Source organism: Panthera tigris, chromosome C1 (genome assembly GCF_018350195.1).
Source record: "Panthera tigris isolate Pti1 chromosome C1, P.tigris_Pti1_mat1.1, whole genome shotgun sequence".
NCBI lineage: Eukaryota > Metazoa > Chordata > Mammalia > Carnivora > Felidae > Panthera > Panthera tigris.
Genome location: NC_056667.1, coordinates 64,687,055 through 64,708,649, shown reverse-complemented (window position 1 = coordinate 64,708,649; position 21,595 = coordinate 64,687,055). Strand labels below are relative to the sequence as shown.

The window sequence follows — 21,595 nt, the reverse complement described above, 5'->3', positions numbered from 1 at the left end:
CTCCTAAACATTTCCAGGAGGGGAAAGGATTAGGATTATTTAAGAGTTCCCAGAAATACCTACCCTATGCTTTCTGAAATCCCACCACTTAAAATCTTTTTACTCATTTTAGCTATCAATACATGGCCCCTTCCAGCTCAAATTGGTACTAGCAATTAGTGTCAGTGAATGTTAACCTGTTCTTCTCATTCCTATGATCACATTATTTAAGAGAAGGATTGCTAACCAAAATATGTCTACACTTAAAGTCCGGATTCCTAATGCCAGGTCCAGACTTCCCATCATATCATAGCTTCAGACTTGCCCTCATACTTAGATCAGAAGACTCAAGCATACTCAAGCGTCTAGGGTCAGGCAATGTAAAAGTAGTGGAAGTCAATGTTATGTAGTGTTAATTGACAGTTAATGTAAGTGAATGAGGACTGGTTGTAAAACAACAGGGAATGGAGGAGACAATGTCAAAAGGAGCCTGTGTACCCTGAGGGGGAAGCAACTACTTGTCCCAGGGTATTGTTGCGGTGCAGAAAGGACCCAGTTTTGCCAACATCCTCCAATTTTTCAAGAGGCTGGAAATCCAGGTTTTATTTTTTAAGCCTGTTTGTGGCTGTAAGTGGCTTCTGGCTGCCAATTTGTGGCCCCTGATCTAAATGAACAGGCAGCACTAAGAAAATGGAGAGATAAAGGGAGGCCTAGTTTGGCCTGAAAGGCGGAGGCCCAGTCAAAGGGGAGGAAAGGACAAGAAAGAGGCACAGAAAGGAAGGTGGAAGTCAAATTTCACCAACCTCAAAACGTGGCCCAGGGAGCTCTAATCTGTCTTCTAATCTGACAGCAAAAGGGAGGAGATGACAAGAAAAAAAAAAAAAAAAAAAAAAAAAGGAGGGGCAGGGAGAAAAAAAAAAAAAACGCTACTGATAGAAAAAGGAAATACATCAAAATGCTAACAATACATGTGTCACATTTTGAAGGTCCCCTTTTCTATTCTTGATATTTTTTAACGTCAAATTATTTTTGACAGAGAACGAGTGGGAGAGGGGCACAGACAGGGGGAGACAGAGAATCCAAAGCAGGCTCTGTGCTGTCAGAGCAAAGCCCGATGTGGGGTTCGAACCCACCAACGGTGAGATCATGACCTGAGCCGAAGTTGGAAGCTTAACATACTGAGCCACCCGGGTGCCCCTCCATTCTTGATAATTTTTAACCATAAATATGGTTATATTAAATTTAGAACAAAAAACCCACAAATTTTACTAGAAGTTAAATAAGTTGGATTTCAGGGTAAGAATCCACTCATCACAGAGTGTAGAAAGTCTACGCTATGGTTAAGTCCAGCCAAACTATTCACTGAATACTTAAATAGAAAAAGAAAATATAACAATTCCAAGTGTATATAAATAATATGTAATTTTCCAATTATAAAACCAGAAGAGAACATGAAAAAACCTACACAGGTGATATAGACCACAAATTGATTAAGAACAAAACTATGTGAAATTGTTAAGAATGCTGTAGGTCATTTTCCCTCTAAATTATAAAACAGCTACCAAGATATTTTGTGTGTGTATATGCCTTACGTACTAAAATATACTGCGTCCTCTCTCCCATAAAAATGTTTAGACATCTGCCCACCTATTACATACTTTTCTACATTTACTTCATTGTTTTCCTTCTCAGAGGTATGTGCTTTTATTTAAACAATACTTTTATTTGCCTTTGGGGTGTTTTGAAGACAACGGTAAGTTTTATCCTTTTTTCCTAAATGAAGAAGTATGTCATTTCAGGTCACTCGGGTTCGAAGCAATCTAAATCCCCAATTAATCTCTTCCAAATATACATACTCAGTTTTCATTCTGTTCACAAATGGAACCCTAACCTAAATACTTCAAGTGTAATTTCAGGGGAAAAATACTGTTCAAAAGCCTAGATAACGCATTCCTTTGTTGATGCTAAATATAGTCATCTCGAGATGACACACATTTTGACAATGATCAGTCTTACATATCAAATTTTCAAAAATAGCACAGATTCCATTGAAGGTGAACAAGAAAAATGGCTCTTCACTACATTCAGCTGAAAAGGGATTTAGAAGTGTGAATCTTCCATTAAAACCGAATTTTGCCAATTTGAGGGAAACCGGATTAAAAAAAATTTTGTTGTAGTTTTTGCTTAGGGCTCCTTAAGGGAGTTGTTGTAGATAAAACACACACTTTCCCACATTTTTCTTTAAATTATTCCAAAGTATAAAAGATCTTCAAAAATAGAGGACTAATAGCTGTGAGGAAGAATCATAACTAGTTGTATTAAATAATCAAAGTTCATTTATACTAAACATATCTCAAAAAAACAACTGTCCCTCAGTTTGATTAATTACACATTTTCCACCTTGGCACACCTCAAAACTCAGAAGAATTTCAAAGATTTAGTGTATTTTGAGTTTTCTTATGGCAGTAATCCAACCTGTAAAGGGGGGGAAGGAATAATGTGGTTCACTTAATGACGTGTGACTAAAATGGCATAAATACTCAGGTTTACTAATCGTACTACCCAACACATAGTTATGCTGTGACTCGCAGGCCAATGGGCCCGCTACACAAATTCATTAACAAAATTTAGCTGATGAATGATGCTCCCATGGCTTTGCTCATGAACTATTTCTCATGGCTTACTTCATTTTTTCTACCTGCCTCTTTCCCAAGGACAGACATTTTGTTAGGACATACCCTTATGCTATTTTTACCTTGTTCTCGCTCGCTCTCCACCGCACCCTCCCCCCAGCTCTCTTTGTTTCGCGTTATGGTCCTCAAATAAATATAAAATGAAGGTCTCGAAGCCACTGCGATAATCATAACCTCTCAACTTCGTTTTTTTCTTTACAAATGCCAGTAAATTTTTAGCACTGTAGAGCGTTTCACAGTTTACAAACAGTTGGAACGGCGTGGCGTTTTCAAAAAAGAGAGGACAAGGGAGGTCTACGGAGGTGACCACATTATGCACTCCACTACAACTTCCCACTGTAGTTGCGCAACCCCAACATCCCACCTCGGACAAAATAGCTTCCAGAAAATACTTTGGAGGGAGGGGGTAGCTGACGGGCTGTTAAATCACATATTACTCCCCAAGCTCCGCAGGGACGCACCAGAAAGGATTTCTCTTAAAAACAGCAGGCATCGCTGGCGGCGACGGAGACCGCTCCGGGGGCACGTGGTGGGTGGGGGGGACGCCACTGAACTTGGAGGCTGCTTGGACCCCGAGGGGAGAGCGAGGGGACTGGCACCCACTGCGCTCGCGGAGGGCCGTTCCCTGCAGGAGTAGGGAAGGCACCCGAGCACCCGAGTTCCGTGCCGACAGGGCACGGGCGGAGCTGAAAGCAGGGGAGCGGGCCGAGGAAACCGCCGCCACAGCCCAAGGCCGGCTCGCGCCGCCAGAGGCGCAGACCCGGGCCGGCACCCCGCCGAGTCCGCAGGACGCGACTCCCTCGGGCCGGGCCGGGCGCGCAGCCACAGCTGGCCGCAGCCCGGCGCGCTCAGGGGGCTGCGGCTCAGCCCGGCGGCGGGGCGCGTCTTCCCGCAGCCCCCGCCCCCGCGGGGGACCCGACACCTCCGTGTCCGCCGCCCCCGCCCCACGTTCCCCGACTGCTCTCACCCGCCCGGAGCCGACGAGCAGCGAGTGTCCTCCTCGCGCGCGGAGAGGCTGTGCGCGTCCTGCGCCTGGGTGCGGGTAGGGGTCTGGGCGCTCCGGCCGCTGCCGCCGCCGCTCCGGCCGCTGGGAGCCCTCTGGCCGCCGCCGCCGCCTCCAGCAGCAAGTTTCCATAAAAGTCCTGGTGCGCAGCCTGTTCCCGCATTCCAGGCGGGCCCAGCGCCGGCTGCAGCTGTTCCAGAACACCAGGCCAGTTCCCCCAACCCCCACCTCCGCCGTAGCGCCCGGAGGGGGGTGGAGTGTCGAGGAGGGAGACTGGAGAGGGGCGGCGGCTGCCAACTTTCCGCCAGAACCTGCCGGTCGCCCGAGTCTGGGTCGCCGAGCCTCTCACCGGGGGTCTGGCCTCCACCTCCCGGCAGGGACCGGACACGGGAGGGCGGCCTCCCCGGTGGGTAAGGAGTGATGTTGGAATGGGATTCACAGACAGGCTGGAGCCGGCTCCCCACTACCCACAGCCTGTTGGCCCTGGGGCTCACTTCTCTCAGCGGCTCTTGCAGTCCTGGTTTCTAACCCGCACGCCGAGCCACCACCTTGTCTTCAACGAAAGCATGACTTTTGACCAATTTTTCCTTTGTTGCTGAGACCACAGGGCAGCAGTCCGGGGACCACTTCGTCTGGCTGTGGCTGTCTTTTTTCTTGGCTTTCGTCTTGAACTCCAAAGAGAGTGGTGATAGAGAAAAGTGGAAGGAGAAGGGGGAGGGAGAAGAAGAGGTTTAAAACACACACACACACAACTAAAAGCGAATAATACTTATATAATCGACCACCTTTCCCTAGTTAAAAGCAAATCATCTCTGGTCTTTTTAAACTAAAGGCACCTGAGAATATTGGCACCCACACGCCTTTTCAACCAGCCTGTCAGTTAAACCCATCAGACAACCCACGAAGGGGGGGTTTCTGGTTTGGGAGATCTTCAGTTTTTCACTGCATGCACAGAATAAATAATAAAAGAAAGAAGAAAGAGAGAGAACGAAAAAAAGAAAAATATAAAAACTTTATTGAAGTAGCATCCACAGAGATACAGCAGGGACAAACACTTCCAACTTCCAGCTCTGGACAGACAGTGGTGCTCAGGTTATATTTTCAGGGATATTGAAAAGGCTTTCTACTCCCAGCTGTAGCTTTTCTTCTCCACCCCATCACCATACACTCAGGATGGAGATTTATTTTTTTAAGTTTATGTATTTATTTTGAGAGAGTGTTCATGCTACAGTGTGGGGGTGGGGGAAGGAAGGGGCAGAGAGAGAGAGAATCCCAAGCAGGATCCACACTGTCAGTGCAGAACCCGAGGCGAGGCTCAAACTCATGAACTGTGAGATCATGCCTGAGCCAAAACCGAAAGTGACTTAACTGACTGAGCCACCCAGGTGCACCATGATGGAAATTCTTATAAGATGTGTAAGCTGGGGAGTGGGGGGGGGCGCGCCTGGGTGGCTCAGTCCGTTATGCAGTGGACTTTGGCTTAGATCATGATCTTACAGTTGGTGAGTTCGAGCCTCACATCTGGCTCTCTGCTGTCAGCTTCGAGCCTGCTTTGGATCCTGGGTCGCCCAACCCCCCCATCCATCTCTGCCCCTTTCCTGCTTGCATGCCTGCACACTCTCCCAAAAATCAATAAATGTTAAAAAATAAAATAAAAGGCGTAAGCTGAGGCAGCACAGAGCCTAAGATCCTCTCTCCCTCTGCCTTTCCCTCTCCTGCTCATGCGCACGTGTGTGCTCTCTCTAAAACAACAACAACAAAAATGAAATAAAAATACGATATCCACTCACCCCATTCACAGCATTCCCTCCTTTCCTGCTGTGGTTTTATCCATATTGCATATTGCTAAGTACAATGTTTATTGTCTGCCTTCTTCCACTAGAATGTCTGATCATGATGGCAGGGCTTTTTATTTATTTTGTCAACTGCTACATCCTCAGTATCTAGAACTGCATATTTGTTGAATGAAAGAATGAATAATGAATTGGTGAAGGGAGAAGAAGGCCTCCCATGCCTTGGATACCTACTAGAGTGTTTTCTTTTTTTTTTTTAAAGAGACCAAGACAGAGCGAGTGAGAGAGGGGCAAAGAAGGAGAGAGACAGAGAATTCCAAGCAGGCTGTGTGCTTCCAGCACAGAGCCCAACTCGGGACTCAAACCCACAAACCATGAGATCATGACCTAAGCTGAAACCAAGAGTTGGATGCTTAACCAACTGAGCCACCCAGGCGTCCCCCTATTAGAGTTTTGTAGGAAGAATGAAGCACTTTGTTTAATGAGGTGAGCCCAGCAAATGGATTATCAGTTAAGAGAGCTTGTACTCACTTCTTTAAATCATAAAAATAAATGCATACTTATAAGTTGGAAAGTTTCAGGAGGAAAGGGGTGGAATGAGAGTTCATAATAGGGAACACTGACACAGGTTGGGAGTGAAGGGAAGGCTTCTCTGAGAAAGCAGCATTTAAGTGGACAGCAGGAGCATATGTTGAAGTTAGGTAAGTGGGGAGTGGGGAAAGAGGATGTCATGCAGAGAGATCAGCTTGTGCAAAGGTCCTGCAGCCAGAATGACCATGGAAAGTTTCATGAACTAAAGAAGGTTGAGGTAATGGTACTGAAGGGAGCAAGGGGGCGAGCTGGACCATCTAGGCCACCTGTCTAGATTAAGTTTAAATAGCTGTTTCAATTACCGATTTAGAATGTTTCTCTCATTGAGGAATGAATAGCTTACACCTCTTAATTTTAATTTTATTTGTTTATTTTCAGAGAAAGGGGGGGCAGGGGAGAGAGAGAGAATCTCCAAAAAACTCTGCTTTGTCAGCACAGAGCCCATTGCGGGGCTCGATCTCACAAATCGTGAGATCATAACCTGAGCCAAAATCAAGAGTTTGTCGTTCAACCAACTGAGCAATCCAGGTGCCCCAAACATTGTACAAAAGGGGTCCAGAGAAGAAAGATCCTGACATGTTCTAGAAAGAGCAAGGAGGCTTGTGTGGGTGAAGCTGAGTGGCATAGGGTGAAAAGAGGAAGTAGACGAGGACAGGACACAGCGGAGCCTTTTGTCTAACATTGTAAGGACTTTGGCCTTTAAGATGGCTGGCCATGGCAGATTGTGAACAAAGTAGTGACATGATCTGACATATTTTTAACATGTTCACTCTGGCTGATATGCTACAAATACACTAGATGAGACCGGAGACCAATTACAAGGTGTCCAAAATAACCAGATGACAGGTAACAGGAGTTGGGACCATGGTGACACCTGTGAAGACAGAAGTGCTTGGCACTTTTTTTTTTTCTTGGTACATTTTAAAAAATGTAGAACCAGTAGATTTTGGCACAAGATACAACATGAAGTGTGAGGACGAAGTTTTTGGCCTGAGGAACTGGAAGAATGGAGTTGTCAGTTGTCAAGTGCTGGCAAGAGGCGGTTTAAGCCGCTGTGGTCAGGAGCTCAGTTTTGGACATGCTAAACTTAAGACTATTTGAGGGGTGCCTGGGTGGCTCAGTCAGTTACGTGTCCAACTCTGGATTCTGGCTCAGGTCATGATCTCAGTTCATGAGATGAGCCCCTCACTGGGCTCTGCACTGATGGCCCAGAGCCTGCTTGGGATTCTCTCTCTCTCTGTCCCTTCCCCACTCACACACACAGTCTCTCTTGCAAAATAAATAAGTACATAAATAAAAAGAAAAAAAAGACTATCTGAAATCTAGGATTTGCCATTTTTTAATAAACATACCTCATATACCTATCATGAATCACTTGGGTTTATTCTCAAACTTGATTATATCAGTTGCACATTATTGAAATGACATAAAATTACAAAAAGGAATAAATGTGAAAGCAAAGTAAGTAATGTTTTTACAAAAGCTAGGATGAAAGCTTTGAAGACTTGATAAAGGCAAATAGATTATAAAAATTACCATTAAGCTAGGTGGGGGTAAGGCAAAGTATAAAAGTGGCTACAAAATTAGGAAAACCAGGTGGATTTGGCATTCATTGCTTCCCATGTAAGTTTTTTCTCCTTCAAAAGGGAAACTGGAAATCCCAGATGATGATTTAGATGGATAGTTTATACAACAAAGATACCTCAGAATACCAAACAGATCCATACTCATAGTGAAGGCCTTGACCCTACATCAAATTATTGCCCAAAGAATATATATTTATTCATTTAAAGTATCTACCTTAACTATATATAATGTATTATGATTCCCTGTGATGGTATCCAGCCACTAAGATGACCCCAAATGATCCTGCCTTTTAATGTTCACACCCTTGTGTAATGCCCTTCCGTATTGTGTCACGGTTGTCACAGTTGGCCCGGGTGATCAATAGAACACAGCACAAGTGATGGTGTGCCACTGCCAAGTCTAGGTTATCAAAGATACTGTGTCTTTTGTCTTGATACCGCTTGAATTGCTCACTCTGGAAGATGCCAGCAATAGTTTTAAAGACACTTATGTAGGGGCGCCTGGGTGGCTCAGTCGGTTAAGCGTCCGACTTCAGCCCGGGTCACGATCTCGCGGTCCGTGAGTTCGAGCCCTGCGTCGGGCTCTGGGCTGATGGCTCAGAGCCTGGAGCCTGCTTCTGATTCTGTGTCTCCCTCTCTCTCTGCCCCTCCCCCGTTCATGCTCTGTCTCTCTCTGTCTCAAAAAATAAATGTTAAAAAAAAAAATTTAAAGACACTTATGCAGCCAAGAGGCCCACATGGCAAGAACCTAATACCACTTAACGACAGCCATATAAGTAAGCAAATCTTGACGGCAAATCTTCCAGTCCGGCTCAAACCTTCAAATGGCTGCAATCTCAGGAGACACGATAAGCCAGAACCACCAGAAACAGCCATTCCTGGATTCCTAACCCTCAGAAACTGTGAGATAATGTTTATTGTTTCAAGCTGCTAAATTCTGAGATAATTTGTTACGCAGCAGTAGATAACAAACACACCTGCTTTAAACTACTTTTTTTTTTAAGTTTATTTTGAGAGACGGAGAGTGGGGGAGGGGCAGAGAGCCTCCCAAACAGGCTCTGCACTGTCAGCTCAGAGGCCCATGTGGGGCTCAAACTCACAAATTGTGAGATCATGACCTGAGCTGAAACCAAAGTCGGATGCTTCACCAACTGAGCCACCCAGGCTCCCCTTTTTTTTTTTTTTTTTTTTTGGATTTTTGAAGGAGAGAGACAGAGCACAAGTTGGGGAGGGGCAGGGAGAGAGGAAGACACTGAATCTGAAGCAGGCTCCAAGCTCTAAAGCTGTCAGCACAGAGCCCAATGCGGGGCTCGAACTCACAAACTGAGAGATCATGACCTGAGCCGAAGTCAGACACTTAACCGACTGAGCCACCCAGGTGCCTCTAACCTACTTTTTTTTAAAAGAGACAGAGAGAGAGAGAGAGACGGAGAGAGAGAGAAAGAAAGACTTTTAAGCAGGCTCCACACTCAGTGTGGAGCTCAATGCAGGGCTTGATCCCATGACCTTGGGATCATGACCTAAGCCGAAATCAAGAGTTGGATGCTCAACGGAGTTACCCAGGCACTCCCCTACTTTTTTAAATTAGCCATCTCCTAACCACATTAAAGATCCAGTCCTTTTTAAAGTCTGTGGGCCTATTTTCTCCCAGTGCTGTTAAATAAATAAATTTTTAAAAAATCAACAAAGTTCTGGAAGTCATATATTTCAAGTGCTTGCAAATGTCAAAGTGCTCCTCTATAGTCAAGTATTATGGTATTACTTCAAACATAGCAAATCATAAAAGTTCTGTAATCTCCTATATATAAATGTACTTTGTGAAAGGCTTTTGTGACACACATAAGAGACAGTTAAAAGCAAAACGTTGAGGTGATATTTGATGTACCAGTTACTTTGCTATGGCTTTTAAGCAAAGAATAAGGTGTCAAAGAAGGTTTGCTTTTTTCTTCTATATTGGAATTCAGTCCTTCCCTGCCCAAATGATGAAGGTTACTTAAAGGTTTTCACTGTTCAGAGGCAGGGGTAAAAAACAACACCACCTCAGCAGACAAGAAAGCTGTGCAGCCTGATCAAAGATAGCAGCATGAGGAGAGGGAGAGATTAAAGGAGAAGACGTGGCAGGATAAAGTACTACAGAATACAGAGTATAAAAAGAAACACTTTGTAATAAAAGTCAAAAGTAGCATAAGAACAGTAGGGAAGACAGTGGGTAAAACCAAATGAGTTAATAAAGATTTCCAGCAAAACCCTACAAATAACGTAACAAGACACGGACATGCTTGCACAGACGTATTCTAAACAAACCTAAAATTTCAGAGATGTTTAAATTTTTTATTTTTATTTGTTTACTTACGTAATCTCTACACCCAGTGTGGGGCTTGAACTCACGGCCCTGAGATCAAGAATTGCGTGCCCTTCAAACTGAGCCAGCCAGACGCCCCCAAATTCAGTGATGTTTAAAATTCAAAACATAAATTCAGGCAGCGGGATTGAGGATGGCAAGGAGGGTGCCGGATGACAAAGAAAACAGAGGCGGAGACAGAGATGCTGCCCCAGATCCCAGCCCCATTTCCTCGCTGGAAAGAGAGTGACCTCGCACTTGTAAGGCAGGTGCTGTTTATGTCCAGATAAACCGTTCTTTGCCGCCTGGTGCTTCCAGCGGTGTCCAGGCAACAACCCCCTCCTTGACTGACTGTATCTGAACTCTGATGAGGAAGTGGTGGGAAATGGGATGTCTGAATAGAGACAGATGCACAAACATCATTCAGATAAATTTATATTGTTTGACAGGATTGCCAATCAAAACACTTTGTTAACTGAAACACAAGTACTTGTGGGGCACCTGGGTGGCTCAGTAAGTTAAGCATCCAACTCCTGATTTCTGCTTGAGTCATGATCCCATATTGAACTCTTGCTGGGCGTTGAGCCTGCTTAAGATTCTCTCTCTCTGCCCCTCCCCCCAATTGTACTCATGCTCTCTCAAACAACAACAACAACAACAACAACAACAACAACAACAACAAATCCCAACTCAAGTACTTTGGCTTCACTCATCAGAAAACTGTCTTTTCTCCCACTCAGTCCATAAAGAAAACATCTACTTTGGCACTTGATTCCAACAGTTCTGCCGTGTCTGTGTTCCCTGTGCCTGTGAATGTGATCTTGCCGAGACTGAAAGTTCCTATATGTCAGGGTCTGATGAGACAAGTATGATCTTGCAAAAGTATAGAAGCATTATATAAAATAGTCGATACCTCAGTAAGATGTACCGTCAGTTTTTTATTTGGCAGTAGTAGAAATACATCCATGTTACAGAGCTTATTTTGGCTAAAGAGCCGGTACAATTTTTTTCTGCTACAGTAGTGTTTCACTTTTACATAAATTAGTAAGTACAGTCCTTACATTTAGGAAATAGACACATTTACTAATATCAGCCAAGTAAAGATAATACATGGTTGTTCTCAAACTAAGCAAAACAATAACACAATAGAATCATTAGGAACAAAGAAAGAATGCCCCTATTTCCATTAATCATAGATTATATAAATTCTTGAGTCCCAGAGAAATTTCTAAATATGATTAATCCAAGCAAAAAACAAAAGATTTGAATTCAGCCTCATTCTTATAATTACTTTGAAAGATATACTCCAAATAATTTCCTATATGTGTTCATATTAAAATAAAAGCAAATTATGTCATGAACATAATTAGAAATTTCTGATTATGAAAGGTCACAGAGAAGTATATTAAATGTTACTTTGGCATTCCTATTTCAATGTTTAAAAGGATAATAAACTAATTCTTTTGTGATGCAAATAATCACTCTTTAGGTAATCATTTAAGTAGAAAACGTGACCTCTTTTTTTTTTTTAATTGAAACATAGTTGACACACAATGTTGCATTAGTTTCAGGTGTGAACATGTTACATCTTAAGGCAAGAGACAGTTTGTAAATATTTTTTTTATAAAGTCAGATAATTTAACAATAGAATCAAAATAAAGGGATGCAAATAAACAGTACTTTTTTCTGAGAGAAAGTTTTTTGAAGCGGACTGTAACAGGATGAAAAACTTGGCTTCTTTTAAATAAAAAAGTAATGTCAGTTTGATATTTAATAAATGTATTATAAGCCTTCGAGAAGAAGTAACTAGACTTTTAGTTGAACAAAAACATAGAGAAACCAAAATAGAAAAAAAGTTAGCAAATATAAATCACCTGAACACTGACTGATCTTTTTTCTTCCAGAAAACAGGAAGAAAAAGCCATTTTCTCAGGATGATTTCAAGGCCCTCTTATCACATACACAGGGGAGTGGATGTTAGTAGGACTCATGATGGCAATGTTAAGTGTCAAACAGGGTTCCTTCCTAAGAGGCTCTAGACTAGTTTAATCCTTTTTTATTATTACAACATTGTTTTAGCTGTTTACCCCTATATCAAGGCAAACTGAAACTGGTACATATGTGTTAAGCACTCTTCTGTGGTCAGAAACTGTTTTTGAGAGATGTTTCTTTTAAAAAGTTCAAGTTTCTTCCCTTACAATAGAGAGGTTTTTCCTATACTTACTACCCTGAAGTTCTACTTGGTCACTCTTGTCTCTTTCATCAAAGGCCACAAAGAAGCATTTTGCTAAAATAGTAGCTACACAGCTGACCAGAAACTACTCAAACTCACTGATTTTGAGAAACCAACCTCTTGAATATGGGTGGCTTTTTTTTTTTTTTTTTTTTTTAAGGTGAAAAGTAAAAGAGAAGATAAAACACCTTCTGGAAAGCTATTCATCTTATCTGATGAAATAAATTCCCCAGAGTCATCTTATGTAATAGCAGCATTATTAAATAGTGCAATTCTTCAAAATAGGTTTAAAATAATATCTTCCTCAACTAAAAAAGTAATTAAGTTTACTTCTAGCTTTGTTTGTAACATCACAGCTTAGAACAGTTAGCCTCCCCCTCCCCCCGTAAACAGGAAGATTAATATAAGCAATAATTGTCCTGTCTACACAATGATGGGAGTGTGTGTGTGTGTGTGTGTGTGTGTGTGTGTATACACGTGTGTGTGTGAATCATTCGAGGCCAGGGGTACCTCAACAAGAAACTAAAAATACAAGAGATGAATTAAAAAATAAAACAACACATAATGGAATTTTTAGTTTTGATACTTCTAATGACATTCCTCCATCAATAATAAAAGTTATGAATAGCCAATTGTTAAATTACAAATATATGTAAGAAAGGTCAGGAGCTGAATATCAGAGCAATATTTCATACTGTTTAACGCTCTAACCCACATATTATGGAACACAGTAACATGAAAACAGCATAAAGATTCTGAAACTCATATTTCATAACCAATATTACATAAATATGGCACATATGTAAATTTAAAACCTTAAAAGATTATGCTTTCCTCCTCACTTTTCATTTTCTACTCATTAATCAGAAACTAGGCACTTTAATCTAAAAATTCATTTTTAAAAAATATACTTTAGATCTTTCTGGGTAACTCACTCCTAAAATAAATAAAGCCCATCTCAGGAGCATAATCAATGAATCCCAATCCATTGATTTGCTGAGTGAGCCACTTTAAATAAGTGGTATATGATTTAGACACAAAATTAATACAGCTCTGAATGTATCTAATATACCCTGAAGAACCCCTCATATGAACAAGCCATTTGTTCATCTAGTTATCATAAAGGACATGAAATATACTTCCATGCCATTAAAAAATATTTTGTTCAACTCAGGGGGAAAAAAACCTTTAAGACCTCACTAAGATTCAAAGTATGAATATTTTAAAAATAGGGGCATAATATGACAAACCCCCAGTATGCTACGTTATGTAGAAGGAGAAAGGAGAAATTATTTTACTGTATCCAGATTAATACCTTCAGATATTCACTGGGAGATAGTCTCAAAACTACACACACAAAAAATCTTAATTACCTCTCACAGTTAATAAATGTTATCTTTTTAATCAATATTCATTCAAAGGAAAATGCTCTAATCTATAAAAAGATAAAAGAAATTTCTTCAGTCTCTATTCTAACTTATAGGCCCAACAATAATATATTTTGGAAACTGCAGTAAATCTAATGTAAACTTCTCAGTGTCAATTCATTTAAGTGTTTTATGAGATAGCCATGACAATTTCTTTGATTCAAACATAAGCGAATGCACAAGCAATAATGTAAGCAGTACATATTAAACACCACTACTGCCCAAACTTGATTAAACAATGAATAACTTTACAATGAAAAATACATTTTCAGGCAAAGTTAAACTTGTTGACACAAGGAGTAATATATTCTTACGTATGTGAGCCACAAAGGTCTTGGCTAAAGTGTATATTTTCAAGGTGCAAAGCATAAAAACAGAGCTTTTGAAAATGATACTGGACATTGCAGACAGCTTCAAGACGACATATCAATTAACTCCCAAATACTGATTTCAATTCAAGCAGTATTTCTGTAAAATATACAACATTTCACCACACTTGAATTATTACCTAAAGACTAGAAAACATCATTTTGGGTACAGTACACAGGGATTCAATGACAGAACTTCTGTGTAAATATAGTAGGATCACTCGTTCTTTCCTAGATTTTCTTTTCTCTCCCTGAGTCCATATCCCCCAATTCCTTATAACGTGTGTTACAAAATCAATAGTTACCTTAAATATTTCATAGCACACTCAAGTTGTATGGTTTTTATGGTACTTATTGTACTTTGGCTTCCAACAGGCCACTGGACATAACATGACCATGACTACTTATACAACTACTTGTATGCCTCAGTGCATCAGCCCCAAGATAGGCCAGTAAGAGTTCAGTGCGGCGAATAAGTAACTGCATGAGGTCTTCGGCCAAAGTCTCTATACTGGAATAGCGCACCTTCTCGAAGTCAAAAATGTCTTTGAGAAAGAAAAGAACTTGATTCTGGAAAATGAACACAAAACAGATTGGTACTTAACAGACCAAAAGTGTATTAATCTAAATAGCTACTAATATTGTAACAAGCGTTGAATTAGTAGTCAGAAGGCCTGACTCCCAGTGCTAGTTCCACATCCACTGGAAAAAAGACCTTGTACAAATGCTTAAACCTTTCCTGGGTCTCATTTTCTTTTTCTGTAAAATAAGGGATAATACTACTTGTTCTCTGTACCACTCAGAGCCGACATGATGATGAAAAAGAAATAATGTATGGGAAATGCCTGTAAACCCTGAAAGTACTATATAAATGTAAGAGGCTATTGTTAATTCTTTCCCATTAACCGATATTTTCATTGTTACCTCTGAACACTGGTACGAACTTTAAGATAGAAGAGTAAACTATTTCCCGTAATTGTAACTCTTACTTTTTTCAATTAATTAAATTATTTATTTTTGAGAGAGAGAGGAGTGGGGGGAGACAGAGAATCCCAAGCAGGCTCCACACTGAGAGCATGAAGCCTGATGCAGGGCTTGAACTCACAAACCGTGAGATCATGACCTAAACTGAAACCAAGAGTCGACACTTAGTCAACTGAGCCACCCAGGAGCCCCAATTTTATTTATTTATTTATTTATTTATTTATTTATTTATTTATTTATTTAATTTTTTTTTTTTTTTTTTTTTACGTTTATTTATTTTGGGGACAGAGAGAGACAGAGCATGAACGGGGGAGGGGCAGAGAGAGAGGGAGACACAGAATCGGAAACAGGCTCCAGGCTCTGAGCCATCAGCCCAGAGCCCGACACGGGGCTCGAATTCACGGACCGCGAGATCGTGACCTGAGCTGAAGTCGGACGCCCAACCGACTGAGCCACCCAGGCGCCCCCAGGAGCCCCACTTTTAAGTTTCAAGTGTGTATTTTTCTGTACCTAAAAAACTTAAGATAGATGAAAAATAAAAATTTCAGATTTCAAATAGATCATGAAAGATATTTCATTTCAGTAAGTTAATACTTACGCTGAAACCCATTTTTTAAAAATTGATGCATAGCTGACATACTGTGTTATATTAATTTCAGGTGTACAACACAATGATTCAACAAGTCTGTACATTACTCAGTGCTTACCAAGGTAAGTGTAGTCACCACCTGTCACCATACAATGTTATTACAATATTATTGACTATATTCCCTATGTTGTACTTTTCATCCCCATGACTTATTTATTTTATAACTGGAAGTTTCTACCTCTAAATCCCCTTCACCTATTTCGCCCACCCTCCCAATTCCTTCCCCTCTGGCAACCCCCAGTTTGTTCCCTGTATTTATTTACTTAAGATTTTCTTTTTAAAGTAATCTACACCCAACGAGGGGCTGGAACTCACAATCCCAAGATCAAGAGTTGTATGCTCTACCAACTCAGCCAGCCAGGTATCACTCTGTATTTATGATTCTATTTGGTTTTTTGTTTGTTCATTTGCTTTGTTTTTGGTTTCCACACATACGTGAAACCATATGGCATCTGTCTTTCTCTGGCTGACTTATTTCACTTAGCATGATACCCTCTAGGTCCATCCATGCTGTTGAAAATAGTAAAATCTCATCCTTTTTTTTTTTTTTCTGAAACTCATTTTAGGTAAGTTGTGTACTACTAAGTATTAAGTCTCAGCCTGTTATGCCATGATGGGAGAAAAAAAGTAATTCCAAAGAACTAAAAAACAGAAATACTTACTTTCTATCCAACAAAAACCAAATGTTAAGAAGTACTAAGAAGGCATGTTTCATAGATTTGCTTGACTTTATACCTGGACAAATCGTTAGCAATCATCTCTAGCAATCTTAGAGATGAAGAAAAGGAGGACAGAGCATGATTTGCCTACAGTCAGACTGTTCATTAATGACAAACTTAATTCCCAGTCCAAATTTTTCCAAGAAACACATACATTTGGGAGTTCAAGAAAACTAGTCAAAAATTGATCAGTTTTGAATGACAGTAAAATAAGTATTTCCTAAACATTTACATAAATGCTACATTAACAGTACAAAAACATAATAATTTAAATTTTTTTATTTTTCTGTAACTTTTTTTTTTTTTTTTTTACCGTTTTATTATTTATTTTTGAGAGAGAGACAGAGTGTAAGCCAGGGAGGGGCAGAGAGAGAGGGAGACTCAGAATCCGAAGCAGGCTCCAGGCTCTGGGCTGTCAGCACAGAGCCCGACGCAGGGCTCAAACTCACGAACCGTGAGATCATGACCTGAGCCAAAGTCAGATGCTTAACCGACTGAGCTACTCAGGCGTCCCAATAATTTAACTTTAAATCATCAGTCTAGTGAAACACCCAAACTTACAAACATCAAAAACTTTCAAATTCACTTGATTATGTTTACTTTTATTTGCTCCTTGAAACTCAGCTTAGATTCAAAACTATTAAATGGTTGAGACTTGGGGCGCCTGAGTGGCTCAGTCAGTTGAGTGTCTGACTCTTGATTTCAGCTCAGGTCATGACCTCATGGTTCATGGGATCGAGCCCCATGCTGGGCTCTGTGCTGACAGTGCAGAGCCTGCTTGGGATTCTCTCTCTGCCTCTCTCCTGCTTGCATTCTCTCTCTCTCTCTCTCACCCTCTCTCAAAATAAATAAATAAACTTAAAAAAAAAAAAAAAAAAAAGACTTTTCTTGGCACTGTGCCAGGCATAGAATTCTGCAGTACACTGTAACTTGTGTTCTGGCAAACTGCTGGCATTGGGATACAACCTTAAACTTTCGTGTTATTTCTCACAACTAGGGTTCTATCACTCATGTTAACCTGGAACAGAACTTACCTCTAAATTGCCTACATGTGCAATAAAGACTGATATTTGCTTTATCAATTTCAAAAGGGTCTAGAGATGAAGAACAACTGTCTGCAGCAACTTGACTGTAACATGGTAACACCATACACACACGTCTCCATTACAGACGGAATTGAATTGATAAGGTGAATGGACTTATGGAATCTACTCCATGATAAAGCACCAAATCTATATAATAATGTTCCACTGGCATTTAAACACTGAATTTAGGTGACTTTTATAACTTTACCTTTTTTTAACATTCTTTTTTTCTACAAAAGCAAAAGCAAAACAGAACAAAACTTACCTGCTTTTTGATTTAGAAAAAAATGATTCAATGGCTGAACATACCTTAAAGAAGCAACATAAATCATAGAGAGAATTTCTAGGACCCAAAAAGCCCCAGGCTAGGACAGGGCTGATTTGCTCGCAAATGGCATAAAAATGGGCAAAAAATCCATCTGGGATCTGTTGGGAAGTAAATGAGAATCAAATTATTTTTACCTTCTTGAATTAGCTATCTGTAGTAGAGAAACTTAAATTCCTACCTATTACATGACCAGCTCTTTTTGAGGGCAGACCAAGTCTACTAAGGAAGTAAATAAGCTTACAAGTAATTTTTAGAGTCACAAAATGTTTTATGTAATTTACATACCCTAGCCAATGGTTTCAAATGTGCTGAGGAACATCATTTCCTGAAGGCATTTTCACCTCATAAAAATACTTCATAAAAAAGCAATCATATGAGTGTTATAACCAAGCAATAACAAGAATGCCACGGTGTTCCTCAGCAGTGAAATTTTTAGGATGAATGAGATGACCAGGGTTTCAGTTATTAAACAGTTCTACTCAACCACTTAATTAGATTATGTGAAAAAGACCAAAATGATTTTTAAATGAGTAAGCACATAAATATGCTTATTAGAATCCTAACTTTTGGTTGAGGAACCAGATGTTACCGAGGCATTTAATTGTGTAATGACCTCTTCTTGTGCGATAGTAACACATACAGTTGTAATTTAGGAACCTCTTCAAGTTTATTAACAACCTTCTGAAATCCTGGGGAATTTGTCACATAGCATCAACTGGGGATAACTGTGCTTCAAGATTCTGTTTGCTGGAGGGGTTATTTTCTATTTTACAGGCTCCAAAATGTCTTCTGAACATCAATTTAAAGAATGTAGATATTGTAACAGCAATTACCATTTAACGAGTACCCATTATACTCCAGATAATGTGCTAGGTTCTGTTTAATCGAACAGAAAGTTTCTGAAAAAGGAGGTTGTGTTAACATCATTTTAATCATGTAGAAAGTGATACTTTGGAGGAGTTAAGTAACCTGTCCTAAATCACACAGAGCTAACCAGTGAAGGCCAAAAAGTTATGAGGGATGCACTCAAGTTATCATTCAGTCTGAGAGGTTCTGCATATATTAAAATTCTAAATCCCATAGACTATACTAGGAGTTCAGACAGGTAGGACATTAGCATGGGGTGAAATACAAGTAATAATGTGAGCTGAACTCAACAATAGGTAAGATGTATTAAACACAGAGGATAGAGCATGGCATTCCAGTAACAGAAAACAGTTCCACAGGAGGTGAGATATATAGGTATCTGCGGATATGGGCAGGAGACTAGACTAAGGCACAAGATTTATGCTAAGAAGAAATAAAGTTAGATATGTTATTATTGTCATGATTATTATGGTAACCAGCATTTATTAAATTCGTTTTTGTATTTGCTCTTTATTTTATGTTTAAATGAAGCTGGTTGATATTGTCTCATTTCACCCTTACAGCAACCCTATGGGCTAGACACCAACTCCATCCTGCAAAAGGGAGAACTGGAGCTCAGCAGATAGTCAGGAACTGCCCGAGGCCATAATATCTGGTGAGAGAATTAAGCCCAAGTCTATAAGTCAGCTCCCTAGCCCTAAACCAGTGTTTCTCAAACATCTGAGTTTATAACCATCATTTGGAAAGCTTGTTCAAAACACAGGGTCTCTGGAATCATTTTAAACAAAAATTATTCAAATACGTGGTCCCCAGAACTACTTAAAAAATTCTATCTGAGCCATTTCTAACGCTAAACTCTTTCCCACATAGTGGAAATCCCATGGCTGCCTCAAGAGGGAGAAGGACTTCAAAACAGGAGAGGCCGACCCAGTACCAGTAAGCCATTCACCTAGCTTGAGGGGCCATCCTTATGAGCTGCTGCCCCACTTGAGGACTGACAGGAGCCTCAAATCACTCAACAAAAAGGTCTAAGGCACAATGAAATTTACCTTCATCTGTTGCCTTTTCTGTTTCAGCACTGACCAACAACTTGAAGCCACAGCCTAGATAAATGCAGATGAGAAAAAGCAAGACTTAAATTTACAACTATATAAACTTTGCATTAGGAGTGATTTTTATTAGAAATTAATAGGTTATAAGTCTAAAATGTTCAAAGCATTAACCACTGATAACAACTAGTCCAGGTTCCTTCTACTGTTTCTAAATAATAATGAAAAGATATTTTGTTTTTATAAATTTTAAAATCAAATGCAAAGACACTGAAGGAAAAAGGTTAAACCCTGGTACCAGAAACTTGGTAACCATAGTTCAACTCTCAGAGTTCTTCAATTCTGTTCCGATGGGAAAAGAGTGAAAATGAAAATATGTGTACACAGATACACATATACAATAATTGTTTTATGTGTAATAATGAAGACAAAGTAATTTTTTTTTCTTCAAGAATAGTACTGCTGGAGGGGCGCCTGGGTGGCTCAGTCGGTTGAGCGTCCGACTTCGGCTCAGGTCATGGTCTCATAGCTTGTGAGTTCGAGCCCCGCATCAGGCTCTGTGCTGACAGCTCGGAGCCTGGAGCCTGCTTCAGATTCAGTGCCTTCCTCTCTCTCCACCCCAACCCACTAGCATTCTGTCTCTCTCTCTCTCAAAAAGAAATAAACATTAAAAAAAAAATTAAAAAAAAAAAAGAATAGTACTGCTGGAAATAGCTGTGGGTGGAGCTAAAAGTTTTATTCTAATAAGAACTAAGAAAACAACCTTAATGATAGGGACTAAAACACCCAAGTGGATCTTAAAGAAATCTGGCATGGCCCAACTTTGATCAAGGTCACCTTACCAAATCAGTTACAGAAATGGGAGAACATGTACCTTTTATAGTTAAAACACATTTTAAGGGAAAAGTGGATTTATTAAAAATGCTTTAAAATGTAGTGGCAGGAATTTCCAAAATAATTGTAAAACAGGCAGCTGGGACATTTCTTAAAAGGCATTCAAATTGCATCATTGCATTGAATATCTATTCCACCTGCTTCCAGGTACACACTTAAAACACAACAAAGAAACAATGTCAGATAGAGATTTGAATACAAAAAAACAAGAGAAACTGAAAACATTTAAAGTACAGAATACAGTTTAAAACTTGTTTTATTTTTGCATATGCCTATTTCTTTTCCTCCCCTAATTTTTAAAAAATTTTTACAAATTTTTCATTTTTAAGTTATTTCTACACCCAATGTGGGGATTGAACTCACAACCCCAATATCAAGAGTCACATGCTCTACCGGCCGAGCCAGCCAGGCGCCCCTTTCTCCCCTAATTTTTTATATTATTTGAGAACATGAATCTCCAGATTTTCCTCTAAGAAATACATACTGTCTGTTTACAACCGCTATATTTCAGTTTGGTCATAGAGACAGTTCAGTTATAATTTTTGGTTAGGCCTGAACGAGTCTGAAGCCTGAGTTTATTTCGAGATCTGAAGAAATACTGGGTCCTCCAGGTCAAGACAGGAACTGACAGAAGAGCCAAAGAGGAATTTCATCTGAAGATACAGTGTATCATACACGTCTGATCCCAATATCAAAGAATGAGCTCAGTTTCCACACTAGTCATTCTATAGGTAGATATATAAATAAATCTTATTAATCTTCCCGGTTCTGACCATTTTTCATCAAATTGAAATGGTTGAGAAAAAGGAAAACCACCACTTACAGTTTCTTTGAAGGAGGAGTTTAGCCAGCGATTATTTACTACATTCTGTATGGATGTGGGTGGGTTTTCTAAATCTTCAAAGGAATCCATTAATATAAAATCCAGAACAACATCATAAAAATTTAGATTTTTCACCTGCATTAAATTATGAGTTAAAACACGAATTATTGTTACATAGAACTG

General features: G+C 40.1%; 2 protein-coding genes across 8 annotated transcripts in view; both read right to left on the bottom strand.

Annotated features, from left to right (window-relative positions):
- NEXN (nexilin F-actin binding protein) overlaps positions 1-3,917 on the bottom strand; it is a 50,210-nt gene extending 46,293 nt beyond the window's left edge. For 2 of the 5 annotated variants that reach the window (XM_042997642.1, XM_042997643.1), the window contains exon 1: positions 3,640-3,917. The gene's annotated coding sequence lies outside the window, so the exon portion shown is untranslated. The remainder of the gene's footprint in view (positions 1-3,639) is intronic. The other 3 variants (XM_042997644.1, XM_042997645.1, XM_042997646.1) reach the window with 2 other exon arrangements.
- Positions 3,918-10,904: 6,987 nt separating this feature from the next.
- MIGA1 (mitoguardin 1) overlaps positions 10,905-21,595 on the bottom strand; it is a 105,286-nt gene continuing 94,595 nt past the window's right edge. For 2 of the 3 annotated variants that reach the window (XM_007079225.3, XM_042997625.1), the window contains 4 exons: positions 21,413-21,547; positions 19,696-19,749; positions 17,761-17,877; positions 10,905-14,584 (listed from right to left, as the gene is read on the bottom strand). In XM_007079225.3, the coding sequence (XP_007079287.2) occupies positions 14,366-14,584; positions 17,761-17,877; positions 19,696-19,749; positions 21,413-21,547 (525 nt within the window). In that variant the 3' untranslated portion in view covers positions 10,905-14,365. The remainder of the gene's footprint in view (positions 14,585-17,760; positions 17,878-19,695; positions 19,750-21,412; positions 21,548-21,595) is intronic. The other variant, XM_042997624.1, reaches the window with a different exon arrangement.